The sequence below is a fragment of the Pristis pectinata genome, chromosome 2 (assembly GCF_009764475.1).
Source record: "Pristis pectinata isolate sPriPec2 chromosome 2, sPriPec2.1.pri, whole genome shotgun sequence".
Classification (NCBI taxonomy): Eukaryota; Metazoa; Chordata; class Chondrichthyes; order Rhinopristiformes; family Pristidae; genus Pristis; species Pristis pectinata.
The window spans coordinates 31,388,849-31,412,082 of record NC_067406.1 but is presented as its reverse complement, the minus strand read 5'-3'; the positions used below and the strand labels follow the sequence as shown (position 1 = coordinate 31,412,082).

Here is a 23,234-nt window from a genome sequence, read left to right as displayed (position 1 = left end):
CAATATTACTGAATATGGCCTCATCAACAAAAAAAAATTATCACAATGTCTGGAATCTCTAGGTGCCAAGGTTGGAGAGCTTCACAGTAGACCATGCATGGATTTAGAGTCAGGAGAAACCACCATTTGATTATTTTTCACCCCTTTGGGAGTTACAGCTGCATGTGAAAATAGCTTCAGGAGGAACGTGTCTATACCAGAACTTCATAAATACAAGGCGGCTCCACATACCATATAATCAGCTAAGCTTCCTCTGCACAAACTGAAATCCAGTGAAGCTTTCTATCAAGCTTAGGTAATAAGGCATCTAAATAGTACAAGCATACAACTTTAAATTCAGTTATAACTTTAAAACAAAGAACAACTGCAAAATTGAGATGGGCAGAGGCTAATGACAGTTACCCAACCAATTTTGCAATTCCTTCAACTGACTGCTCTGGACTAAGGAAAAAAAATACAAATATTGTTCGTTTTAAACAAATTAATTTTGCAATTCCCAAAACCAAGTTAGTTCCACTTGCAGGAATATGATTATTCTACTTCTTAACAGCTACGGATTATTCACTGCTTCAACTTTAACTTGCAATAACTCAGCAATAGCAGCAAAGCTGCACCATTTCTTAGTTTTCAGAAGCCGATTTAGGATTGGAGTTGCTTGGAAGAAGTGGAAACAAAAGCAGGCCAATACGAGATGGTTTAAATTCTCCGCTACTAGAGTTAAGCCTCATACAAGTTACAAATACTCACACACAACAATTATTTAGTTCAATGTCATGTTACATGCGAAATCACTACTTATGACTTTACTCACCCTCATCTTTAAGATCTTAATCATTCTGTACATGAAGATGCAAGGACAGACCCACTGAAGTTAGTTATAGAACTTAACCGGCTATGTTTGAGCATACAAGACTGATTATCATTCTTTCTGCTGCCAACTACTAATCAGGACATGTCAGAACTCGGAAACAATACCACTGTGCAGTGGAATGTCAACGACCAGATTACGGAAAACTAGCAACTTTAAAATGACAAGGTAGTCACAAACAACAACTCTTCTAAGTTCTAAGATACCTGTTCTTGGGTCATTTGCCATTATGTCACTTCCCTTTCAGTTTGTTATAAATTATTATTACTCTATCAAACAACCAACTTCCTTCTCAGAAATGGCTCACTGCATTGCACAACTCACTTCATTCTTCCAAGTTTCAGAGAGTTTAAAAACCAAACTAAGGAAATGTGATTACAAACATTTGTAATGAAGGAATGTTTAAATACTTACAAATATTAAAGGTAAATTATGGTTTTCAGTCAGAACTCTGTCAAATAATGAGTGCCTCAAGTTATTGATAACAACCAAATCATCCAAAAATAAATTTTCAGATTCCAGTATCTGTACTCTCTTTTATCTTCATCAAGGTTAATAAACTGTTTCTCTGTGCACAGACAGTGCTTGATTTGAGCATTTCTAGTAGCTTAAGATTTCTAGCATCCACAGGATTTTGCTATTGCATCCAAATTTGAGTCAAGATCATTGGTCATCATCAGAGAGTTGCGACTGCCATTTCATTGGCTGGTTATGCATTGGAGCCATCTCGTGGCTTGCAGGTTATGAATGCTATGATCCACTTCAAAGATTAGTGTGTTTGTTTGGAACATCTCTTCCCCCATCAATAGCCCTACACCATCTCCTGCAGGAGGTCATCACTTTAAAGCTATTGGGAGTATTTGTTGGAGTTGGCTAAATTACAGCATCAGTTCTAAGCTCAGATAGACCTTTATATCTTTAATCATTAAGCTCGACAGCTTTTAACATTCAGATATATTTATTATCTAAAATTAAATGTACAACCAAAAAAAGTCATAAATCTTGTGCATTAATTACAGTATCTCTGTGTATTTCCAAAAACCTGATGAACATATCACAGATGTTGTTCATGAATTACTCATCTGCGAAGACAATTCCAAGAGACAGAATTCTGTGGGACTTTCAGTGATGTCCAGTTAGAGATGTGGCATTCAATGTGACTATCTTTAAAGTTTTGATTAATGCATCTTTATTTAAACTGTAATTAAATGCAATTTTTCATCTTCACTTTTGCAATTAGCAATCAAAATTGAACTTTCTTCTGTTGTAAGTTCTTACATCTGCATTTATTTGGAATTGGAGCTTTCATTACTTCCTGCAACCAATAATGACAACTACCTGCTCTGGGGTCTGCTGTGTCAAAACCTCTGGTCAAGCCACTCCGCTGTACAAATGTCCCCAAATCTTGCTACTTAATTGTAAACAATACGACATGTAAAATACTAAAAATATCAAAACACAAATCTCTTTGTTCCTATTATGCCCTCCTAACTCTGCTTCACATAGTGACTTTGCTCTGCTTAGCCATGAATAACAACATGCAAGCAGAAATGAGAAGAGGTGCAAAGATCCATCAACCATCTTGTCAGTTGCATGATGAAATAATAGTAAAGTTAATTAACTTTAACCATTCTCATTCTTTGTCAAATAGTCCATTACACACACACATGTACCTCTTTATTCCTTTTTTTTGCACTATTTATTTTGTAATTTATAGTAATTTTGTGTCTTTGCACTGCATTGCTGCCGCAAAACAACTAATTTCATGTCATATAAGACAGTGATAATAAACCTGATTCTGGTTCTGATGCAAGGAATAGCAAAGCAATGAAAAACTTGGAAGAACCTGAGACCTGAATTCACTTCTGTTCCTCCCAAGACTGCTGCACATGTGCAAATTACATTAGATATCGAATGTATCTTAGTTTAGTTTATTCACAGTAAGACATATCTGCAGACTAGAACTGTTGATTTACAACTATTTCTCAGTTGCAATAAGTGTGAGGATAGGGCAAGAGAAAAACAGACATTAAATCAAGTTTTTGATGCAGCATGAACCTTCATGGTGCATTAATTAATAATTGATCTTATTCATAAAACCTTGCTGGATTCTGCCCCTTTTAGCAGATGCTTATTAAAATGTGAGCAATAGCATCCACCTTCTGAATGGAGTTATTAACTCTGAACAAGTGCTCAAGTATCTGTATTCACAAGCAAAATAAATAACATGCTTTAAAAACCTGCATTTAATCAAGTTAGATACTACTGTATCCTAACTAAGCTTATTCATATTAAGACACAATGGCAGAATAACATTGTTGAAATACAACTGTTTCTTAATAGCATTAAGTTTAGGGATCGGGAAAATGACTGCTAAGTTCTCAAAGGAATACAACCCTTCCCCCAAATTCTACCCATGCATCCTTCCCATGCAAAGCTAAGTGCACTGCCCTTCAAACAAAACCAGAAGCTTTCAACAATGAAGATATCTGTAAATCAAAGTAAAAGTGATTTTACTTGATCTTAAAATTATTCATGCATGAATGTGCTTTACCATAAATTAATATAAAAATCATATCTCCAATATCTGTACAATACTATTATTGGCCAACATTTAATGCTTGCCGGTAATTATCTCCACATTTCTATGGTGACTCATCTCAGCATTTGAAACAGCACCGAACGACTAACCAAATCTGACTGGTTTGTTTATTCACATACTTTATTCACATTTTGGCATCAAAACAGGTGAAAAGTGCATTTCAGTGTTTTTTGAGAACATTTTACATTGAAACATCACCACTTAAAATGAAAACAATTCAAGGTCAAATAAATGCTACATTTAAAATATTACCTCACCAATTCTCAAGTAATATCCACGCTAAGATCATCTCTTTCCTTGACACACCAGTCCCTCCAGTCTCTAGAGCACTCTTGAAACAAGATGCAAGTCTGTTCTCGATAAAATACTGTTCTGTAGAATGTACCTCAGTTATTTCATACTACACCTTATGAGTGTACTATTATTCTCCTTGATTAACAGTGGGTGTAAGCTATATATGTTGCTCTAAGTGCTTTTGATTTCTGACAAATACCTTGTACAATCAACTGCATTACTCACACTTATCAGTCACTAATGCAACAACATAGAAGTCCACTTTAATCTTGGCCTTTGATCTTCTTTAGATAGTCAGTGACTTTTTGAAGACAGAATTCCAAGGATATGTTGGAATTATAAGACCAAGGCAATTTTTTCAACCCATTCTTGAATACATGCATCAAAATGACTTACATTGATTATACAGGCACAAAATTATTGCATTTTTGTGGCAGCTAGCCCCACTACCTCAGAATTTAAATTGTGGGGCACAAGGCTCTTACTCTCAGAGCCAAACAAAAACATCATTATATTCTGTTTACTGCAGGACACATTGCTTGGTGCACCAAGCAATCTCTTCTAATAACTGACATGTACAATCTGGGCAACATCATGGTGAATCTCCCCTGCACCTTCTCCAATACACTCATAGCCTTCCTATAGTGTAGTGACCAGAACTGCACACAATAAAAAAACATTGGTTAGATCATACCTAAAGTTTCAAGTTCTAACAGGACATCCCACCTCTTATATTCTATGCCACAGTCAACAAAGGCAAGCATTCCACATAATTTACCCATGCGACCACTTTCAGAAGCTATGGACTTGTACATCAAGGTCCCTCTGTTCATCAACACTTTCTAGGGCCCTACCATTTACGGTGTATGTCATCCTCTGGTTTGCCCTCCCAAAATGCATCACCCCACACTTGTCAGGATTAAATTCCATTTGCCATTGCTAGCCTTTCAGCTGTACCCTTAGATAACATTCCTCACTATGACACCACCAATTTTCGTAAGATCTGTTTCCATCATTTTTGCTTTAACTCCTCAAAAAGATCATTATCTTATTTTTAAAACAGTCTCTTGTGATCAAGGATGACTTGCTTTCACTCTTGCTTTTGTGGGTTTTTGGTGGCTGATGTAGCCAATGTGAGAACTGCAGACTCTTCCATAGATGGGGGAGGTGGTGGCTGATGGGTCAGGCAGGTGGGTAGTTTGTGAGGTGCTTACAAAAGGTTTCAATAAATTTCCAACATATGATCTTGAGGGTTTCAGTGCCCTTCCAAATGTTCCTCCTCCACTTTCAGTAATCATGGGCCAGAGGTTCCAGAAGTTAGTGGGGATGCTGCATTTCTTCAAGGAAGCTTCCTTGAATCATTTTTTGCTGTCTGCCTGGTAAATCTCCTCCTACGACAGAGCCTAAAATAATGTGCCTGTTTCTACAGGCAGGTATTGGGCATGCCAACGGAGTGCTCTAGATGGCTGAGAGTAACCAGGGCTCAGTGCTGGAGATGTTAGCCTGGAAGAAGATGCTGATGTTACTTTGCTTATCCTCCCACGAATGAGGAGACAACATGGCTGGGATTTTTGCAGTGCCTTGCTGTATTTAGTTCAGATCTTAGGAGCATACAGGAGGGCGTTAGTTCTTGACAAGTCTGAAGTTATGCCTTTCATCAAATGGGTATATTCAAGCAACTTTTTCACATACTGCCTTCAATGCCGTGCATCAGTCAACTGCAGCAAGAATAAAATGTGCTTTTGTCTACACTTTATTGAATGAAATGTCAGAAATGAAAATTAATCCCCAAAATCTCTATTATGGTTCCAAACTTAAATCACTCACCTTGCTTGACATACGCTTTCACACAAGTGAAGCCTAATTCTCAGCACCAGATCTTAAAAATTGAACATAATCTGCATAATTATTTAAAAATCCTGGGCACTAAATAACTAAAATTGCACCTGAACTCCATTGTTTTTGATAACAGCTTCCCTGCTCAAAATGTAATTTTCCAGATACTCCAGTGAAGTAATTGCAATAAACTGACAGTCCTTTCAGACACAATTAAAATAAATCCACTGAACAGCCTGAAGTGGGTGTTGGCTCCTTGTGGAAACAATCCAGTTTGTCCCATTCTCAAGCTCTGCCTGCAGCTCTACATTCCACAGACACCCCCGCCCCCACCCACCTTTGAAGTTGTTAATGATTCCTTTTTCAAAGCCACAACTGAATAAATAGAAGCAAGTTTCAGAAACTGCATGCAACACAGATGTTAATATTAAATGTGCAAATGATGTGTAGCTTGTGTATAAGTATGAATTTCTGGATATTGGTTCTGTCTGTTTGATAGACACTGCTTACTGCATTTCTTATTCATTTTCAAGTATCCTACAGATAAGATTAGATACCTTTATTAGTCACATGTACATTGAAACACACAGTGAAATGCATCTTTTGCGTAGAGTGTTCTGGGGGCAGCCCGCAAGTGTCACCACGCTTCTGACGCCAACATAGCATGCCCGTAACTTCCTAACCCATACGTCTTTGGAATGTGGGAGGAAACCGGAGCACCTGGAGGAAACCCATGCAGACACGGTGAGAACATATAAACTCCTTACAGACAGTGGCCAGAATCGAACCCGGGTAGCTGGCGCTGTAAAAGTGTCATGCTAACCACTACACGACATATGATTGAAATTATTTGCTGTTCCAAAAGTGAATTCTTAAGCAATGTCCTGAATGAGGGGCTGTGCAACTAACCAGGCAGGCAATGTTAAATTTGCAGATCAAATTCTCAGGGTCAATCTCCAACATTGATCACGGTTAATTCTGCCCAAAGAATTACCAATACCATATTGCTGTTTTTATTTAAGGGAAAAAATCTAAAGCAATTTAACAAAAACAATAAAATTATTACAAGATCCAAAACCAGCTAAAAATTTCGCTGAAACATGTTTTAGATGAATTCATAAACTTAGCAGCAATCACAGTATCTATAGACATTTTCCAAGATCAAGTTTTTTAAACTGCCTGAAAGATCAAGCAGAATAGATTTAAAGATGACTGTTCTTGTGAAGAACAATGGGTTTTCCCATTTTAAATTCAAAATTCTCTCTGCTCAATATAAAGGCTCTGTTTCTTGCCCATGAACTGATCTGTCAACATCAACACATTTCTAAATACCATGCTGCTGAACCAAAATATTCAGCAGTAGCCAGACCAATTGGAAATGTGGGCAGAGAAATGGTAGATGGAGTATAATCCAGATAAGTGCACTGTGGAGGTCAAATGTAAGGAGAAAGTATACAGTAAATGGCAGGTCCCTTAGGAGCATTGAAGTATAGTGGGATCTTGGGGTGCTGGTCCATAGCTTCCTGAAAGTGGCAAAACAAGTAGATAGGGTGGTTAAGAAAGGAGTACAGGATAGTTGCCTTCATTGGTTGGGGTGTTGAGTATAAAAGTCGAGAAGTCATGTTGCAACTGCATAAAACTTTGGTTAGGCCTCATTTGGAGTACCGTGTCCAGTTCTGGTTGCTTCATTGCAAGAAGGATGCGGCGGCTTTGGAGAGCGTGCAGAAGAAGTTCGCCAGGATGTTGCCTGGATCGGAGGGCATTAGCTATAAAGAGAGGTTGGACAAATTTGGATTGTTTTCTTTGGAGCATCAGAGGCTGAAGGGTAACCTGATGGAAGTATATAAATTATGAAAGATGTAGATAGGGCAGATAGTCAGAGACTTTTTCCCCCTAGAGTGGAAATATCAAATAATAGAGGGCTTCACTTTAAGGTGAAGGGGAAAATTTAGGGAAATTTATGAGGTAAGATTTTCTTTTACAAAATGAGAGTGGCAGGTGCCTGGAATGAGCTGCCAGTGGAAGTGCTGGAAACGGATATGATCTTTAAGATGCATTTAAACAGGCACATGAACAGGCAGGGAATAGAGGGATATAGAAGACATGCAGATGGATGGGATTAATTTCAATTGGCATTATGTTCGGCTCAGACAGCACGGGGCGAAAGACCTATTCCTGTGTTGTACTGCTTTATGTTCTATGCTAATATTTTTAACTTCTCAATTTAAACTTTGAATTTACTCAAATAACACACAAAAAGCTGGAGGAACTCAGCAGGTCAGGCAGCATCTATGAAGGGAAATGGACAGTCGACATTTCAGGTCAAGACCCTTCATCGGGACTGGAAAGAAAGAGGGGAGATAGCCAGTATAAAAGGGTTGGGGGGGGGGAAGGGGTGGAGCAAGAGCTGGCAGGTGATAGGTGGATCCAGGTGAGGAGGGTGATAGGCAGGTGGGGGGGGGGGGGGAGAGTGGGAATAATGTAAGAAACTGGGAGGTGTTAAGTGGAAGTGACAAAGGGCTGAAGAAGATGGAATCTGATTGGAGAGGACAGTGGACCATGGAATAGAGGGCAGGAGGTGAGGAGGGGAACCTCTGCGTTTATCCGAATAACTTTGTCTGAAAACAGTATTTACCTACAAGTATTCAAAATTAGAATTTTTCTCCTATTCCTCCATCATGCAACTTTAAATTGATTAACTGATATTACCTGCAAAGATTAGCAGACCTCAAAATCAAAAAGGAGGGAAGATTGTACAAGGCTGTTAACCTCCCAGTTGCTTTCACTGCAGCTAAAAATACATACATGCCAACTCCTTTAGAAACACAGCAATTTAACTCCAGCATAATGAAAAGCCTATAATCAGCAATGCAATAAGGGAAATAAAATCAGTTACAAGTATGACTGAATCTAATTGGAGGACAATATTGAAACTGGGACCTGGAAGAACCAATGCCCTAGCCAAAATGTGAACAGTGCTTTTGGACAAAGTCAACTTAGCTTTGTCTAAAAGCTCCCATTCATCAATGATTAACTGTAATTTAAACGTCACTTAAGAGAAAATAATCAAAATTTTCAATTTTTCTCCACAGACTTCATGAAGGCAATTTTTCAGTTCATATATTTTACTTAACTAAATACTGTCACGGACCAAACAGTATATTTGAATGACAACTTATTGTACAAAAATCACAGCAGAAGATAATCTTGGAACACCTTTGTGTCTGTAATATGATATTCTAAAGCAAGTGAAGTGCTGTGACACATACTAGTAATCTTCACTTGTAAAGCTGTTTTGTTCAAAAAATGTCAGGGATTTATTTTTAATCGGACATTGAAGAACAACAATTGCAAAAAGAGGATGCAAACCCAATAGATTTTTATTTTTATATATTGATGAGTGAAAAATAATAAAATCAATAAAATAAAACCATTAACAATTAAACTCAGACTCATTTGTGACTTTCAACTGGTCTAAAGTGTATAGCCATTTGGCTCATAACAAAGAAGTGCTTTAGTCTAGGTGGTACAAGATTTCAAAGCACTGTGTCATCCTGGAAAAATGTAAAGCCCTGGCCACAAAAAACAACAACTAGTTTTTCTGAGATTCCTTTCCAATCCAATTTTAAAAACAAGCTTGTTAAGTACATGCAACCGGGCTTCAGCAAGTTTCACCCCACCTTAGCCTCACCTACAATTTTAAAAAGTTATTTAAATTCTTTTCAACAATAATTACGGCACTATCAGCTGAAAAGGGCACAATGGACTTTTTATGTAAAACAGCCAAGGTTCAAGTCCAAGAAAGAAACCAGCTTTATGTGTTTTGTTCAACAGGTTTCCCTCTTTTTGCTGCAGACTCACCGGTATTGATTCTCTTCTTTTTGGAACAGTACCTGGATTCACTTGCTCCACTTTTGTCGACATTTTCCTATCCTTCATTAACGTCAGGCACTATGTCCACAGTACAAAATTTGTGCCAGTGCCTGACACCAACTACATTTTAAACATACTGAAGTGCTCCTTGGCTCCAGGAAGATCAATGATCAACCCAAGGTTCGAGTCTGCTTGAGCCAGTAAAGTTGGTTTATATTAAACGGGAATGCAAATTTTGAATATTACAATAATATGCAAATCAACATGATTGAAACTTAACCCTTTCAGAGGCAGCATCAGGAGCATCAAAGCCTCTGGGTCTGAATGCAGAGACACTAAGCGCAAGCTTGGAGGGACTATGCATGGCAATCTGGGTGGGAAGAACAAGTGAACAAGACCTCATCCATTCTTGTGTCAACTCAAAACAAGGGAATGCAATGGCTCAAATTAAATTATCAGTTTATGATTGGTGATAACGAAGAAATAATTTCATTTGAAACATATCCCTGATAAAGCACAAATCCTGTGAGTGTACAGACTATTCTAACAAAGCAGCTGGGCCAGAGAGATTGATCTACTTTTCCCTCTGTAGATTCTTCCATTGTCAACATACTGGACTGAACTGGATCAATCACAAAAAGGTCACGGAACAGTTAAGAAGTTAGAATCTTGTAACAACTGGCTTACTTCTCAACTCTTCAAAGCTTTTCTAGCTACAAGGTGAGAGTCAACATAAAACAGTACAGCACGGAACAAGCCCTTCAGCTCACGATGTTGTGCTGAAGTAATTAAGCTAATGACGCTTAATTAAACTAATCCCTCCATTCTCTGCATAATCATGTGCTTTTCTAAATACCTCTTAAACACCTCTATTGTATCTGCCTCCACTGCCAGCCTGGGCAGCGCATTTCAGGCACCCATCTCTCTGTGGGCAAAAAAAAACTTGTCCCACACATCTCCTTTGAACTTTCCCCCTCTCACCTTAAATGCATGCCCTCAAGTATACTGTAAGATATTTCAACCCTGGGAAAAAGATACCGTCTGTCTACTCTATCTATGCCCCGCATTGCAATGTCTCATTGCAGTCCAGCTGCAATATGAAAAGAGAGAAACAAATCAAGAAAAAAATGTCCTTGATGACGCCTCATTCCCCAGCTCAGAACGTCCATTCCTTCCACCAAATTTGCTGAATTAATTATTTATAAGGCACACTGCATGAAGTTGCTAAGTTTTCTAAAACAACAACCAAACCCACCACCTTTCCTCACCCTACAGAGGAACTCCCAAGACACCTTACAATTCACAAAGCTGCTCAATTTGGATACATCACCATTCTTTCATTTTAGCTTGATCAAAATCCTGATATCTGTTCCATAACTGTTATGTGAAAGCACTTCCACCACATTAAGTGTGAAGTTTCAATACACACTGCCCTCTTCTCAATTATAACCATGGATAGACAATAAATATTTTAAAACTTTGAAGTAACAAGCATATTCTATGAATTATACTGAATTGGAATTGGTTTATTATTGTCACATGTGCCAATGAGACCAGTGAGTCTCACTTCAGTGGTGGGTAAATTACTGGAGAAGATTCTTAGAGACAGGATTTATGACCATTTGGAGAAGCATAGGCTGATTAGGGACAGTCACCGTGGCTTTGTGAGGGGCAGGTCGTGCCTCACGAGCCTGATTGAATTCTTTGAGGATGTGACGAAACACATTGAGGAAGGTAGAGCAGTGGATGTGGTGTACATAGATTTTAGTAAGGCTTTTGATAAGGTTCCTCATGTAAGGCTCATTCAGAAAGTCAGGAGGCACGGGATCCAGGGAAACTTGGCTGAATGGATTCAGAATTGGCTTGCCAATAGAAGACAGAGGGTGGTTGTAGATGGAGAGTATTCTACCTGGAGGTCAGTGACTTGTGGTGTTCCGCAGGGATCTGTTCCGGGACCCCTGCTCTTTGTGATTTTTATAAATGACTTGGATGAGGATGTGGAAGGGTGGGTTAGTAATTTTGCAAGTAACACGAAGGTTGGTGGTATTGTGGATAGTGTAGAAGATTGCTGTAGGTTACAACAGGACATTTCAATTCCAATTCTAAGTCAGTATCATTCGTAGGATATGCTTGTTACTTCAAAGTTTTTAAATAGGATACAGAGCTGGGCTGAGAAGTGGCAGATGGAGCTTAACCCACAAAAGTGTGAAGTGATACACTTTGGAAGATCGAATTTGAAGGCAGAATACAAGGTTAATGGCAGGACTCTTAGCAGTGTGGAGGAACAGAGGAATCTTGGGGTCCACGTCCATAGATCCCTCAAGGTTGCTGCACAGGTTGATAGGGTTGTTAAGAAGGCGTATGTTGTGTTGGCCTTTATTAGTTGGGGTATTGAGTTCAAGAGCCGTGAGGTGATGTTGCAGCTCTATAGAACTCTGGTTAGACCACACTTGGAGTATTGTGTTCAGTTTTGGTCACCTCATGATAGGAAGGATGTGGAGGCTTTAGAGAGGGTGCAGAGGAGATTTACCAGGATGCTGCCTGGATTGGGGAACATGTCTTATGAGGATAGGTTGAACGAGCTAGGGCTGTTCGATTTGCAGCAAAGGAAGATGTGAGGCGACTATCGAGGTGTACAAGATGATAAGAGACATAGATCAAGTGGACAGTCAGAGACTTTTTCCCAGGGCGAAAACGGCTAATAGCTAACACGAGGGGGCATTATTTTAAGGTGAGTGGAGGAAGGTATGGGGGATGTCAGAGGCAAGTTTTTTTTTACACAGAGAGTGGTGGGTGCGTGGAACACACTGCTGGCAGAGGTGGTGGAGGCAGGTACATTAGGGACATTTAAGAGACTCTTAGATACGCACATGAATGATAGAAAAATGGAGGGCTATGTGGGAAGGAAGGGTTAGATAGATCTTAGAGCAGGATAAAATGTCCGCACAACGTCTTGGGCTGAAGGGCCTGTACTGTGCTGTAATGTTCTGTGTTCCAAGTAGAAAAGGGAAGAAAGAGGGAAATGCATGAGAAGCAAGGCTTGGAAAAGGAAGTTGCAGAATGTCTGGCTGAGTAGGATTGCAGATAAAGAAAACAGCAAGTGTTTTGCGGCAAAGATAATGAGACTGGCGAAAAAGAAGAGACAAGTGAAAATTGGCAAACATGGGTGGAATTGTGAAAAAGAATTCAGATAAGATGTACAAGTAGATTTAGGCAAAGATGGAATTTGCTTTGGGTAAAGTTTCAGAGTTTACCAAAATTATTATATAGTGTGACGCCACATAGTAATAATTCACCTTATCTGTCCATCACTCGGACTGCCTACTACCACGAACTCCATTGCATCATTCATCATCTCCCCTGCCTCACTTTTTCTGCTGATGGAAAAACTCACCTCTGCATTTGTCACTTATTGACCAGAATACTGCAATGCTGTGTGGGCCAACTTCACATTTTGCACATTGTTTTAACATTTCATTTGTGCCAAACCAGGTTAGGTCAAAAAGCACCCCTGATCAATGGGAGTTCATCCACATTTTGCAGCACCTTTATTTTAAAATCTATTGGCACTAACATCTCACTATTCTTGGAAACTCCTCCAATGACACAACCCTCCAATATATGTTGTCTCCTGTGCTTTATGCCTCTTCGGATACTCCACAACTAATAGAACAGAGACCCAGGGGTACAAGTACATAATTCCCTGAAAGTAGCAATACAACTTGACAGAGTAGTGAAGACGGCATTTGGCACACTTGTCAGGGCAGAGAGCACAACAGTTGTGATGTTAAGTTACAATTGTACAAGACACTGGTAAGACCACACTTGAAGAAATATGTGCAGTTCTTGTTGCCTAGCTATAGTAAGGATGTAATTAAGATGGAAAGGGTGCAGAAAAAATTCACAAGGAGTGGAGGGCATGGGTTATAAGGAGACACTGAATAGATTGGGTTGTTTTTCCCTGGAGCATAGGAGGCTGAGAGGTGACCTGATAGAGGTATGTAACATCATGTGGGGCATAAATAAGGTGAATGGTCACAGTCTTTTTCCCCAGGGTAAGGGTGTGTAAACCTAGAGGGCACAGATTTAAGGCGAGAGGAGAAAGATTTAGAGGGGAAAGATTTAAAGGGGAACTAAAGGCCAACTTTTTCATCCAGAGGATCATGGGTCTGTGAATCGAGCCACCAGAGGAAGTGGGAGAGGCAGGGACAATTATAACGTTTAAAACACATTTAGACAGGTACAAGGACAGGAAAAGTTGAGAGGGATATGGGCCAAATGCGACTAGCTCAGGTCAGCATGGATCTGGTATTCTGTCACTAGTCCCTATCTCCTTCCTCACTAAAGATGCACTTGCAACGTTGCTCATGTGCCCAGACTTCTGATTACTTCTAAAGAAGTATGTGTCAAATTGTGTTGATAATGCTTCAGTCAAGCAACTTCATTCACTTCAATACTTTTAAGGTGCAGTATAATTGCAAGTTGCTCTTAAAAGACCAAGGACTTAAGTCGTGGTTGGCTGCAAGCAGTAAAGCTCAGAAACAGTGATCACCAAAAGAAATTCCCTTGTAAACAAGGAGATAGTTCAGTTATGCATCAGGCAAGTGTGCAGTAACAAATCAGATTAACTCAGAGCAAAGCAGAGGAATATTGGGCCCACTGGAGCAGTTCAACTCTTGACAATTTGGCAAACTTCTTGATAGAGTCGGAGTCAGACAGCACAGAAACAGGCCCTTTGGCCCACCATGCCCATATGAACCATCAAGTATCCAGCTATACTAATCCCGATTACCAGCACCAGGCCCGTACCCTTCTCTGCCTCGGTGATTCAAGTGTTTGTCTACATACTCCTTGAATGTTGTGAAAATACCTGCCTCCACCAGGCACTCAGGCAGCATATTCCAGATTGCAACTACTCTCTGGCTGAAAAAACTCATCTAAACCTCTTCGCCTAAACGTATGCCCTCTAGCCACCTCTGCCATAGGAAACAGTTCTTTACTCTCTACTGTAACCTCTGCCTTTCATAATTTTATATATGTCTATCAGGTCCCTGCTCATCCTTCACTACTCCAAAGTAAACAATCCCAGCCAATCCAGTCTCTTCTCATAACTAAAACCCTCAATTCCAGACAACATCCTGATGAATCTCCTCTGCACCCTTTCCAGCATAATCAAATCCTTCCTATACTGTGGCGACCAGGATTGTACACAGTATTCTAGCTATGGCCTAACCAACATTTTATAAATTTGTACCATAACCTCCCTGCCTTTATATTTTTGACCTGACTATTAGAGGCAAGTATCCCACATGCCTTCTTCATTTACTTTATCTCCCTGTGAGGTCACCTTCAAGGATCCCTGTATTTGTACCCAAAATTCCCTCTGTTCCTCAAAACTTCCTTGGGCCCAATGATTTATTGTGCATTCCCTACATGATTAGACCTCAGCATTTCACCCTTAACAGGATCAAATTCCATCTGCCATTGCTCTGCCCAATCTTATCCACTGATCAATATCATTCTCAAGCCTGTGACTGTCCTCCTCACTATCAACAAGACCAATCTTCAGGGCACCTGCGAACTTATGAATCACTCCTCCTTCATTCATATCTGAAGTGTTAATATGTATAACAAAGTTCCCAACACTGATCGATGTAGTGCACCTCTGGTCACAGGCTTCCAATCAAAAAATCAACCTGCCGACATCGCCCACTGTCTCCCATTACTAAGTAAGCTTTGGGGACCAGTTTTACAACGTGGCCAGATTCTGCTCTAACTCCATCTACAAGTTTGAAGATGATACCACTGTAGTGGGCCGTATCTCAAATAACGATGAGTCAGAGTACAGGAAGGAGATAGAGAGCTTAGTATCATGGAGTCATGACAACAACCTTTTCCTCAATGTCAGCAAAACAAAAGAGCTGGTCATTGAGTTGAGGAAGGGGGGCAGTGCACATGCTCCTGTCTACATCAACGGTGCTGAGGTTGAGAGGGTTGAGAGCTTCAAGTTCCTAGGAGTGAACATCACCAATAACCTGTCCTGGTCCAACCATGAAGATACTATGGCTGAGAAAGCTCACCAGAACCTCTACTTCCACAGGAGGCTAAAGAAATTTGGCATGTCCCCTTTGACACTCACCAATGTTTATTGATGCACCATTAAAAGCATCTTATCTGGATGCATTGCAGACCGGACACAGCTCAGCACATCACAGAAACCAGCCTCCTCTCCATGGATTCTTTTATGTCTATACTTCTTGCTGACTCGGTAAAGCAGCCAGCATAATCAAAGACCTCACCCACCCCGGACATTCTCTCTTCTCCCCTCTCCCATCGGGTAGAAGATACAAAAGCCTAGAAGCACGTACCACCAGGCTCAAGGACAGCTACTATCCTGCTATTATAAAAACTATTAAACAGCTCCCTAGTACAGTAAAATGGACTCTTGACCTCACAATCTACCTCGTTATGACCTTGCACCTTATTGTCTACCTGCACTGCACTTTCTCTGTCACTGTGACACTTCATTCTGCATTCTATATTGTTTTATTTTGTACTATCTCTATGCACTGTGTAATGAATTGATCTGTATGAATGGTATGCAAGACAAGTTTTTCACTGTACCTTGGTATAAGTGACAATAATAAACCAATTCCAAATGAAAAACTGTCAAAGTCTTATTGAAGTGTACATACACCATATCAACCACACTGCCCTCATCAATATATTTTGTGGCATCTTCTAAAACTTTCAATCAAACCTCCCCTACCATGCTATGCTTTCTTTGATTAATCCATGACTTTCGTAGTGTACATAAATGATGTCCCTCAGAAATGTTTCCAATAACTTACATTTGACATTAGGCACACAGGTTTGTAATTATCTGGCTTATGCCTGCTGTCTTTTTTGAATAAAGATCCACATTTGCTATCTACCAGATATCTGGCTACAGTGAAGATCTGTCAGGGGCTCAGCAATCTCCTACTTTGCCTCCCAGAGCAGCAGGAGTACATCTTATCAAGCCCTGAGGATCTGTCCGACTTTCACCCCACTAGGGCATATACCACCTTTTTAATGGCAATATGTTCCAGAATTTCACTAACCCCTCTGTGAATTCTCCAACTACAATATCTTTCTCCTAAGTGAATACAGATAAATCTTCACGCAAGACCTCACTTACGTGCCCTGGCTCCACACACAGATCATAATAATGGTTCCTATTGGGCCCTACTCTTACCCTAATCATATTCTTGCCCTTAATATACTTAGAAAAGGTTTTGCATTTTCTTTAATTTTGTCTGACAGTGGCATTGCATGGCCCCTCTTTACCTGACTAATTTCTTATTTAGCAACCCTCACAAACACATTTTGTTGCAGAAGTAAGCCATATTTACTTCAAACAGTCCACTGACTGACCAAATGTTTACTGTTACTAATTTCCATTTTTATGGCATTTTTGCTACAACAAAACATAGCAATGTCCTTCACCGAAAAAGAATTAGCACCCTCAGCGACATAAGGACATGCTTTTCCCTTTGTTCTACCCCGATATATTTATGTTTTGAAATGATCTGTGTGGATGGCATGTAAAACAAAGTTTTTCCACTGTATCTCGGTACATATGACAATAATAAACCAATTACTAAGATAAGACAAATGAAAAAGCATGGTCAAAGAGGTGGGTTTTAAAGAGCTAAAAGAGCTGGAGAATCAGAGAGGCTCAGATGAAGAATTTCAGAGCTGAGTGCGAAAGTGAAACAACACATTGAGGGTTGAGCAAGATGCCAGAATTAGGATAGCTGGGTGACAAAAATTTAAAGATAAGGAAGGGAGACAACACAGAGGGGCTTGAAAGTGAAGTTCAGAACTTTAAATCAAAGTAGTTTTCATTTGAGGCCAACCATAATGGCACTGTTTCAAATAAATAATCCCTCCCTTCCCAGGTTCAAGCCAGTTTTACACTCATGCAGAAGTTAATGCCAGTTCTGATGAAAGGTCCCAGACTTGAAATGTTAACTGGTTCTCTTTCCACAGATGCCATTTGACATGTTGAGTTTTTCTATCATTTTCTATTACTAACACCATTTCCTCCCTTTTCAGAGCAATGTTCTAACTTCTGCAGTGCTACACAATAGTGGATTTGATTATCATCTGAATGTCAACCAGCTCAAACTGTACTGCTCTGCAAATCACTTCACTCAAAACAACTGCATCCTTAAAATCTGAGTTTATCAAAGTCAGCTCATGTTATTACAATGGGAGCACAAACTAATCATTCTTGCTGACATTCCATTTCTCATTGCAGACATGGCGGAGGTTGGAGGTTAAACTGTTTGAGAACTGTTAATGGGTTTGCTGCAGAGATCCCTTTCTTGTTAACCAGTCATATTATTGGTTCTGCTCCCCTAATGTTTCATGAGTTAAAGCCTTCAGTGAGAAATTAGCAATTAATATATCTTTTTCAGGACGGCAGTCAATGTCATCCTGAAGAAATGGGACACCACAGGGAACAGTGCTTGGGCCCCAGCAATCCACAACATGTATTAATGATCCTCAGTTGTGTAATAAGACGAATTAAGCAATTCCCTCCCCATACTTCCCAGTCTTGCTCCTCTTTACAGAAACACCAAGAAACTAAGCTGTCTCATGCCCCTTAACTTGACTTGAGGCCAAATTTTATGTTTGTTTATGTGCATGTGATGTAAATCTGGAAGACTTTACCAGGTTACCCATCTGCTGTTACGGTTTTCATACAGTACTTCAATCTTCTTTTGGTTTTAAAAATTCAGATAAATGATAAATAATTTTTTTATGTTGATAAAACGTCAGGAGGCTTGCACACTAAACATAGAAGCAAAACAAATTTTTTGCATGAAGAACTATTGTCCTTGAGTGAAGGTGTGAAAGGAAAAGGATTCAGCTGTGATTATTAAATACTTGTAAAGTTTCCAGCCAACATTTATCAACGAGGCAAACATGTACAAAGCATCAAGGGCATTTGATAGCAAGTCAAAAATAGATTTTAAACACTAAACTAACAGGGAACACCACATTTAGAATGCTGTATACAATCCTTTGCACTTCAGCTTTCAAAAGTTCACTCACTTGTTTTGCATTGCAAGCTGCTGTGATCAGAAATACATTGCCTTATAAATGTTGTGAAATAGATTCAGTAAAAAGCTAATTGGATAAATACCTGGAAAAGGAAATATTACCAAGGCTGCAAGGACAGGGGAAAGAGAATATTAATTAGCTCAACCAAAGAACAAACACAGGAATGATAGTCCGGGTATCTTCCTTCTGTACTATATTCTATTAAATTCAATAGGCTGGAAATGCTCAGCTTAGACAGCATCTGTGGAGAGAGAAAGAGTTGATATTTCTGTTCAATGACCTTCTATCAGAATTGGCTTATGCCCATTACAAAAATGACGTTGAATGTTTATTCCATTAATTTGAGGACCTGGAGAGGTTAGAAATCAATAACAGGGCCAGAGAAGAGTAATGATATGGGATTCAATTGATAATAGGGGCTGACAAAATCTCCTGCAGTTCAGAGAGTCAGCCCCAGATTCTTTGTTGCCAGGGAAAATAAAACCTTGCACAGATGGAAAAAATTACGCAAGGGGTAGAAGAGGAAGCTGTTATCGAGCAGAGATATGTGGGTGCCACTGATGTGGGTAAATGGTGGGCTGAAGTTCTGCAAGATGTATTCAGAAGATTAGGAAACCAACTAAGAGCAGGACTTCGTAAATGTTACAGAGTTAAAATGCACAAGCCTTATTCTAAAATTTGGCAAAATAAATTGGTAAGGAATAAATTAACGTTATCAGGTTTTGGATGACACAAAGATATGGAAGCTTGTGTCCCTCCACACCGCTATAAACCTACTGCTGGAAGCATTTTACTTTAAATCTGAAGATCTATATGCTGTACCAAAACACAAATCTGTTCTTAAACCAGACAGACATAGGATATAACCACAACAAGACTTGGTTTAGAAGAGATTAAAAAGATCAAATTGTTAGCATGGCAATATTGGTAAAGGTGAAATGTCTGCTCTAACTTGCTTAGATTCAACAAGGGTACACAGTCAAAAATAGTGAGAGCTCAAAGACATGAAAAGTTTTATTTTTGAAATTATACAGTGTATAGTGCAAATATATCAGAGGAAGGTAACTGAGTAGGAAAGTAGAGGGATGATCATAAAATAGAAAGGATTTTTATTACCCAGTTATCAACTGGGACATAATTTTTGAATTATGTACAGGACTTTTTCCTCAAGCATTATGATTAGGACTCAAGTTGTTTGGTTGTTGGGAAGTAGAAATAATAGATATTAACTAATTTAAAAATAACCAATTATTAACTATATTTGGTGTCTTAGTGTGAAGGTATTAACAAATGGATAGTTAATTATTAAGAATGCACCCTTCTTTGATTTTTAATCAGTGCTATTTCTGAAGATATAAACTGTCAAAAAATAATCTCCAATTTTAACCTAAAAGTTTTAGTTAACTGCAACTTTAACAAGTTTGTTGAAAAGTATCAAGTCAAGTTTACTGTCATGTGCACAAGTGCAGTAAGGTACAGGTACAATGAAAAACTGGCTTGCAGCAGTATCACAGGCATGGTATTGCTGTTTGCCCACAGTTAAAAAATGACTGTAGCCTTCAATAAAATCCAAATAGATAAACTTGGTCTGTACTTCTGTAAACCGAGTTTAAAATGAACAAAATATTTATTAGATACTCATTTTACCTAATTGCCAAGTTTGCATAATTGTGGTATTTCAGTTCTAAATATGTAGCTATTCCCATTGAAACTTGACTTTCTCACAACCAACAGTATTCTATAAATATAAAATGTTAATCTTTTAAACTCAGACAATCTAAATAGTAAGTTTCTAAGGCTACTTTGCAGATCAAATTATGATTGAAATTTGTTTAGTGCCATGTTAATAAGAAAACCAATGCAACATTTCCTCATCAACCTTAAAAATGTTATTTGTTGAAAATTTTCAAAACTTCTTTGTTTCTTCCTTCATCTGTAACATGAAAACACACTATATTTTCACAGATGTGGCATAAAGCAGAATTAATCAACTTCAAAAATAATGTAGAATACTATTTAGCAAAATATAGATTTAGTTCACAACCAGAAACAAGTTATGCAGACTCCTTCCTCCACAAACCGAACCCTGCAATGCTTACTGCTGGGAAGACAATACACATGTTACACATTATGGCTGCAATCTCACCTGTGCAATGGGGTGTGCTAAACAACTATGGTACCTCAACTGCAGTCTAACCATTGTCTTAAAAATGCATTGCCTAGGGCTTTATGTATGAATTACTTCAAGACTCAGGCTCGGTCATCATTGTGGAATAAGCTGTATAGCAGATTTGTACATCAACAGAGTTCAAGTTCAATGTAATATTTTTAATATTGCTGTTGATTAGTTTAATGCAAGCTCAGTGTGGTCAAAGTTCATATGTTCAATAATGTTGTTCAACTATATATAGATAGCTTTATGAACAACAGGAATAGATTGGGAATGCTACAATTGTCATGTCTGGAATGGTGGAAATACACCGCAGGCCCAACACAGACTACTGAACTCAGTGTGTTGCTCTTCTGTCATGGTATAGAGCATACCAGACACTTGACTTTTGCTTTAACTATTCCCCCACTCCTATTTCATTCAGCCAAGCAAAAAGGGCTTTCTCATCTGCCAGTCTGCAATTCTGATTCACAATCCATAGTTTAAACACAAATCAAGATATTCTTTTCTACTAATGAACTATATCCACATTCTGCTAAATAAATTTCTATGGTTCAAGGAAATGGTGCATCTGTCCTGCTCAGATTGTGAAGAACAACCATTAGTAAATCCCAAACCTATCATTTACTTAAGAAACCCAAGACTAAATTGGTCAACAGAATCCCATGAGACAAGGTCAAAAATAAGAGCAAAGTCCAATTTCAATTACTTGAGCTAACACCTTATGAACCTACTGAGTCTGTGTCCCTCTATCCTCTGGTATGAAGAAAGAAACAGCGAGACAGAAGAACGAGAGCAGGGACTGTTAGCATACTGAGGGATTTTGGGTTCCTGATATATGAATCACTAAAACATTCAAGAACTGGGCAAGCAATTCAGAAGACAACTGATATACAAGATTTTATTATATGGATGCTGAAGTGAGCCATGATATCAGGCTTTAGTGAGCCCAGATATGGAATCCTGTGTTGAATTTGTGAATCAATACCCGAGGAAGGATACACTCATCCTAATATCACTTGGCCTTCTCCAGGAATATAAAGGCAGTCCCATATGGTGATTAAGTGTAGGGGTTTAATAAAATGAAAGATGAGCTCTTTGTAATGTATCAAATTTTAAGGAAGCACAGCAGGGTAGATGTTGAGAGGCTGTTCACCTTGGCTGGATGGGTTAGAACTAAGGACACTGACACAGATAAAGTCAATATTTTTAAGGGAATTGTTTTCACTGGGACGATTGTGAATTTTTGGACATCTCTGCCCAAGAGGACAATGGGCATAAATCGAATGAAAACATTTTGGATAAAAATGCATAGTTTTTTGGTCACCACAAAATCCAAGAATATGGGCACAGGGCAGGAAAGTGCAATTCAAATGGAAGTAGAGTACTCATCTTTTGATTTGAGCTGTCTCTATGGAACATAGGATCCATCCCTGCTCTTTCTCATGCATAACTGAAGCTTATGGTCCTCCACATGCAACTTTTTCAGATGATTATGCTTTGAATAAATTGTAGCAAGTCTGAAAATAGTTTCCAAGTAAAAGGTGAAAACTCTAAACATTCTAAATGGATTTGCACTCCACCAGACAATTCTGTCATAAAGAACAAGAAATATCTACTCAGTCCTATCTGAAAGTCAGATGCAGTAACTGAGAAATTACTGGAAAAATCAGGTCATTTAAACATACATTAAACGTATTTTCAATGTAACTTTGGCAAATTGGCCCGATTGATGTCAAATATTTAACTTAGTTTTTAGAATTCTGATGTACTTGAATGTTATGCAAGTTATCAAAGGGCGCTTCAGTATCTACTTGTGTTCATAACTTACCAAATTAAAGCAAACTAATCATTATTTGCTAAATCAAAGGGTATTCTATAAGACTCACTCACTGGATTTCAAGAAAATTTTGATAAATTTTTAAACCTTAAAATGAAGTGTGTTATCTTTGTGGCTATGCCTCTTCCATAAATTTATAGTCTCCAAAGGAAGCTGGAAGTTTATGTCCAGTTGCATATAAAGCTAGCAACACCAGACTTCAGAAACCCTTCTGTTGACTGGTCATGCAGAAGTAATAGGCCTGGTTATGTTTCCTCAGCTGGATTTCGGTGGCTCCAGACAGAATCCAGGGCTGATCCAAAGTATTAACTTCCAGTTAAGTCAACAATGCCACGAATGGACTGTTCCTGCAACACTTGTGACTTTAGAGGAAAGCAGAAGTACAAACTAACAGCTTACACTACTTGAGAGTTCAGAGAACAATTAAAATGTACACCTATTTCTTTTCATTCAGCTGGGTAAGGAGTTAAGAGGCTTCTTGGAACTAAAACCCCCGTTCTTCCAAAATTGCACTCCTCTAGGTTTCATTATTTCCACTTGGTTTAAATACACAACATCAAGTATTATTTGTCAATTAGGAAATGGGCTGCTCATATTGAATGCCCATTCTGCACTTAGTTCTCTCTCCATATTAACT

General features: G+C 38.8%; 1 protein-coding gene across 13 annotated transcripts in view; it reads right to left on the bottom strand.

Annotated features, from left to right (window-relative positions):
- Positions 1-23,234, bottom strand: part of nedd4l (NEDD4 like E3 ubiquitin protein ligase) — a 316,982-nt gene that overhangs the window by 141,006 nt on the left and 152,742 nt on the right. Inside the window, exon 1 of one of the 13 annotated variants that reach the window (XM_052036709.1) lies at positions 9,462-9,667. The exons of 9 other annotated variants lie outside the window; for them this stretch is intronic. In XM_052036709.1, coding sequence (XP_051892669.1) covers positions 9,462-9,539 — 78 coding nt within the window. In that variant the 5' untranslated portion in view covers positions 9,540-9,667. Of the gene's footprint in view, positions 1-811; positions 917-9,461; positions 9,668-23,234 lie in introns of those variants that run through there. 3 more of the 13 variants (XM_052036700.1, XM_052036733.1, XM_052036715.1) reach the window with 3 other exon arrangements.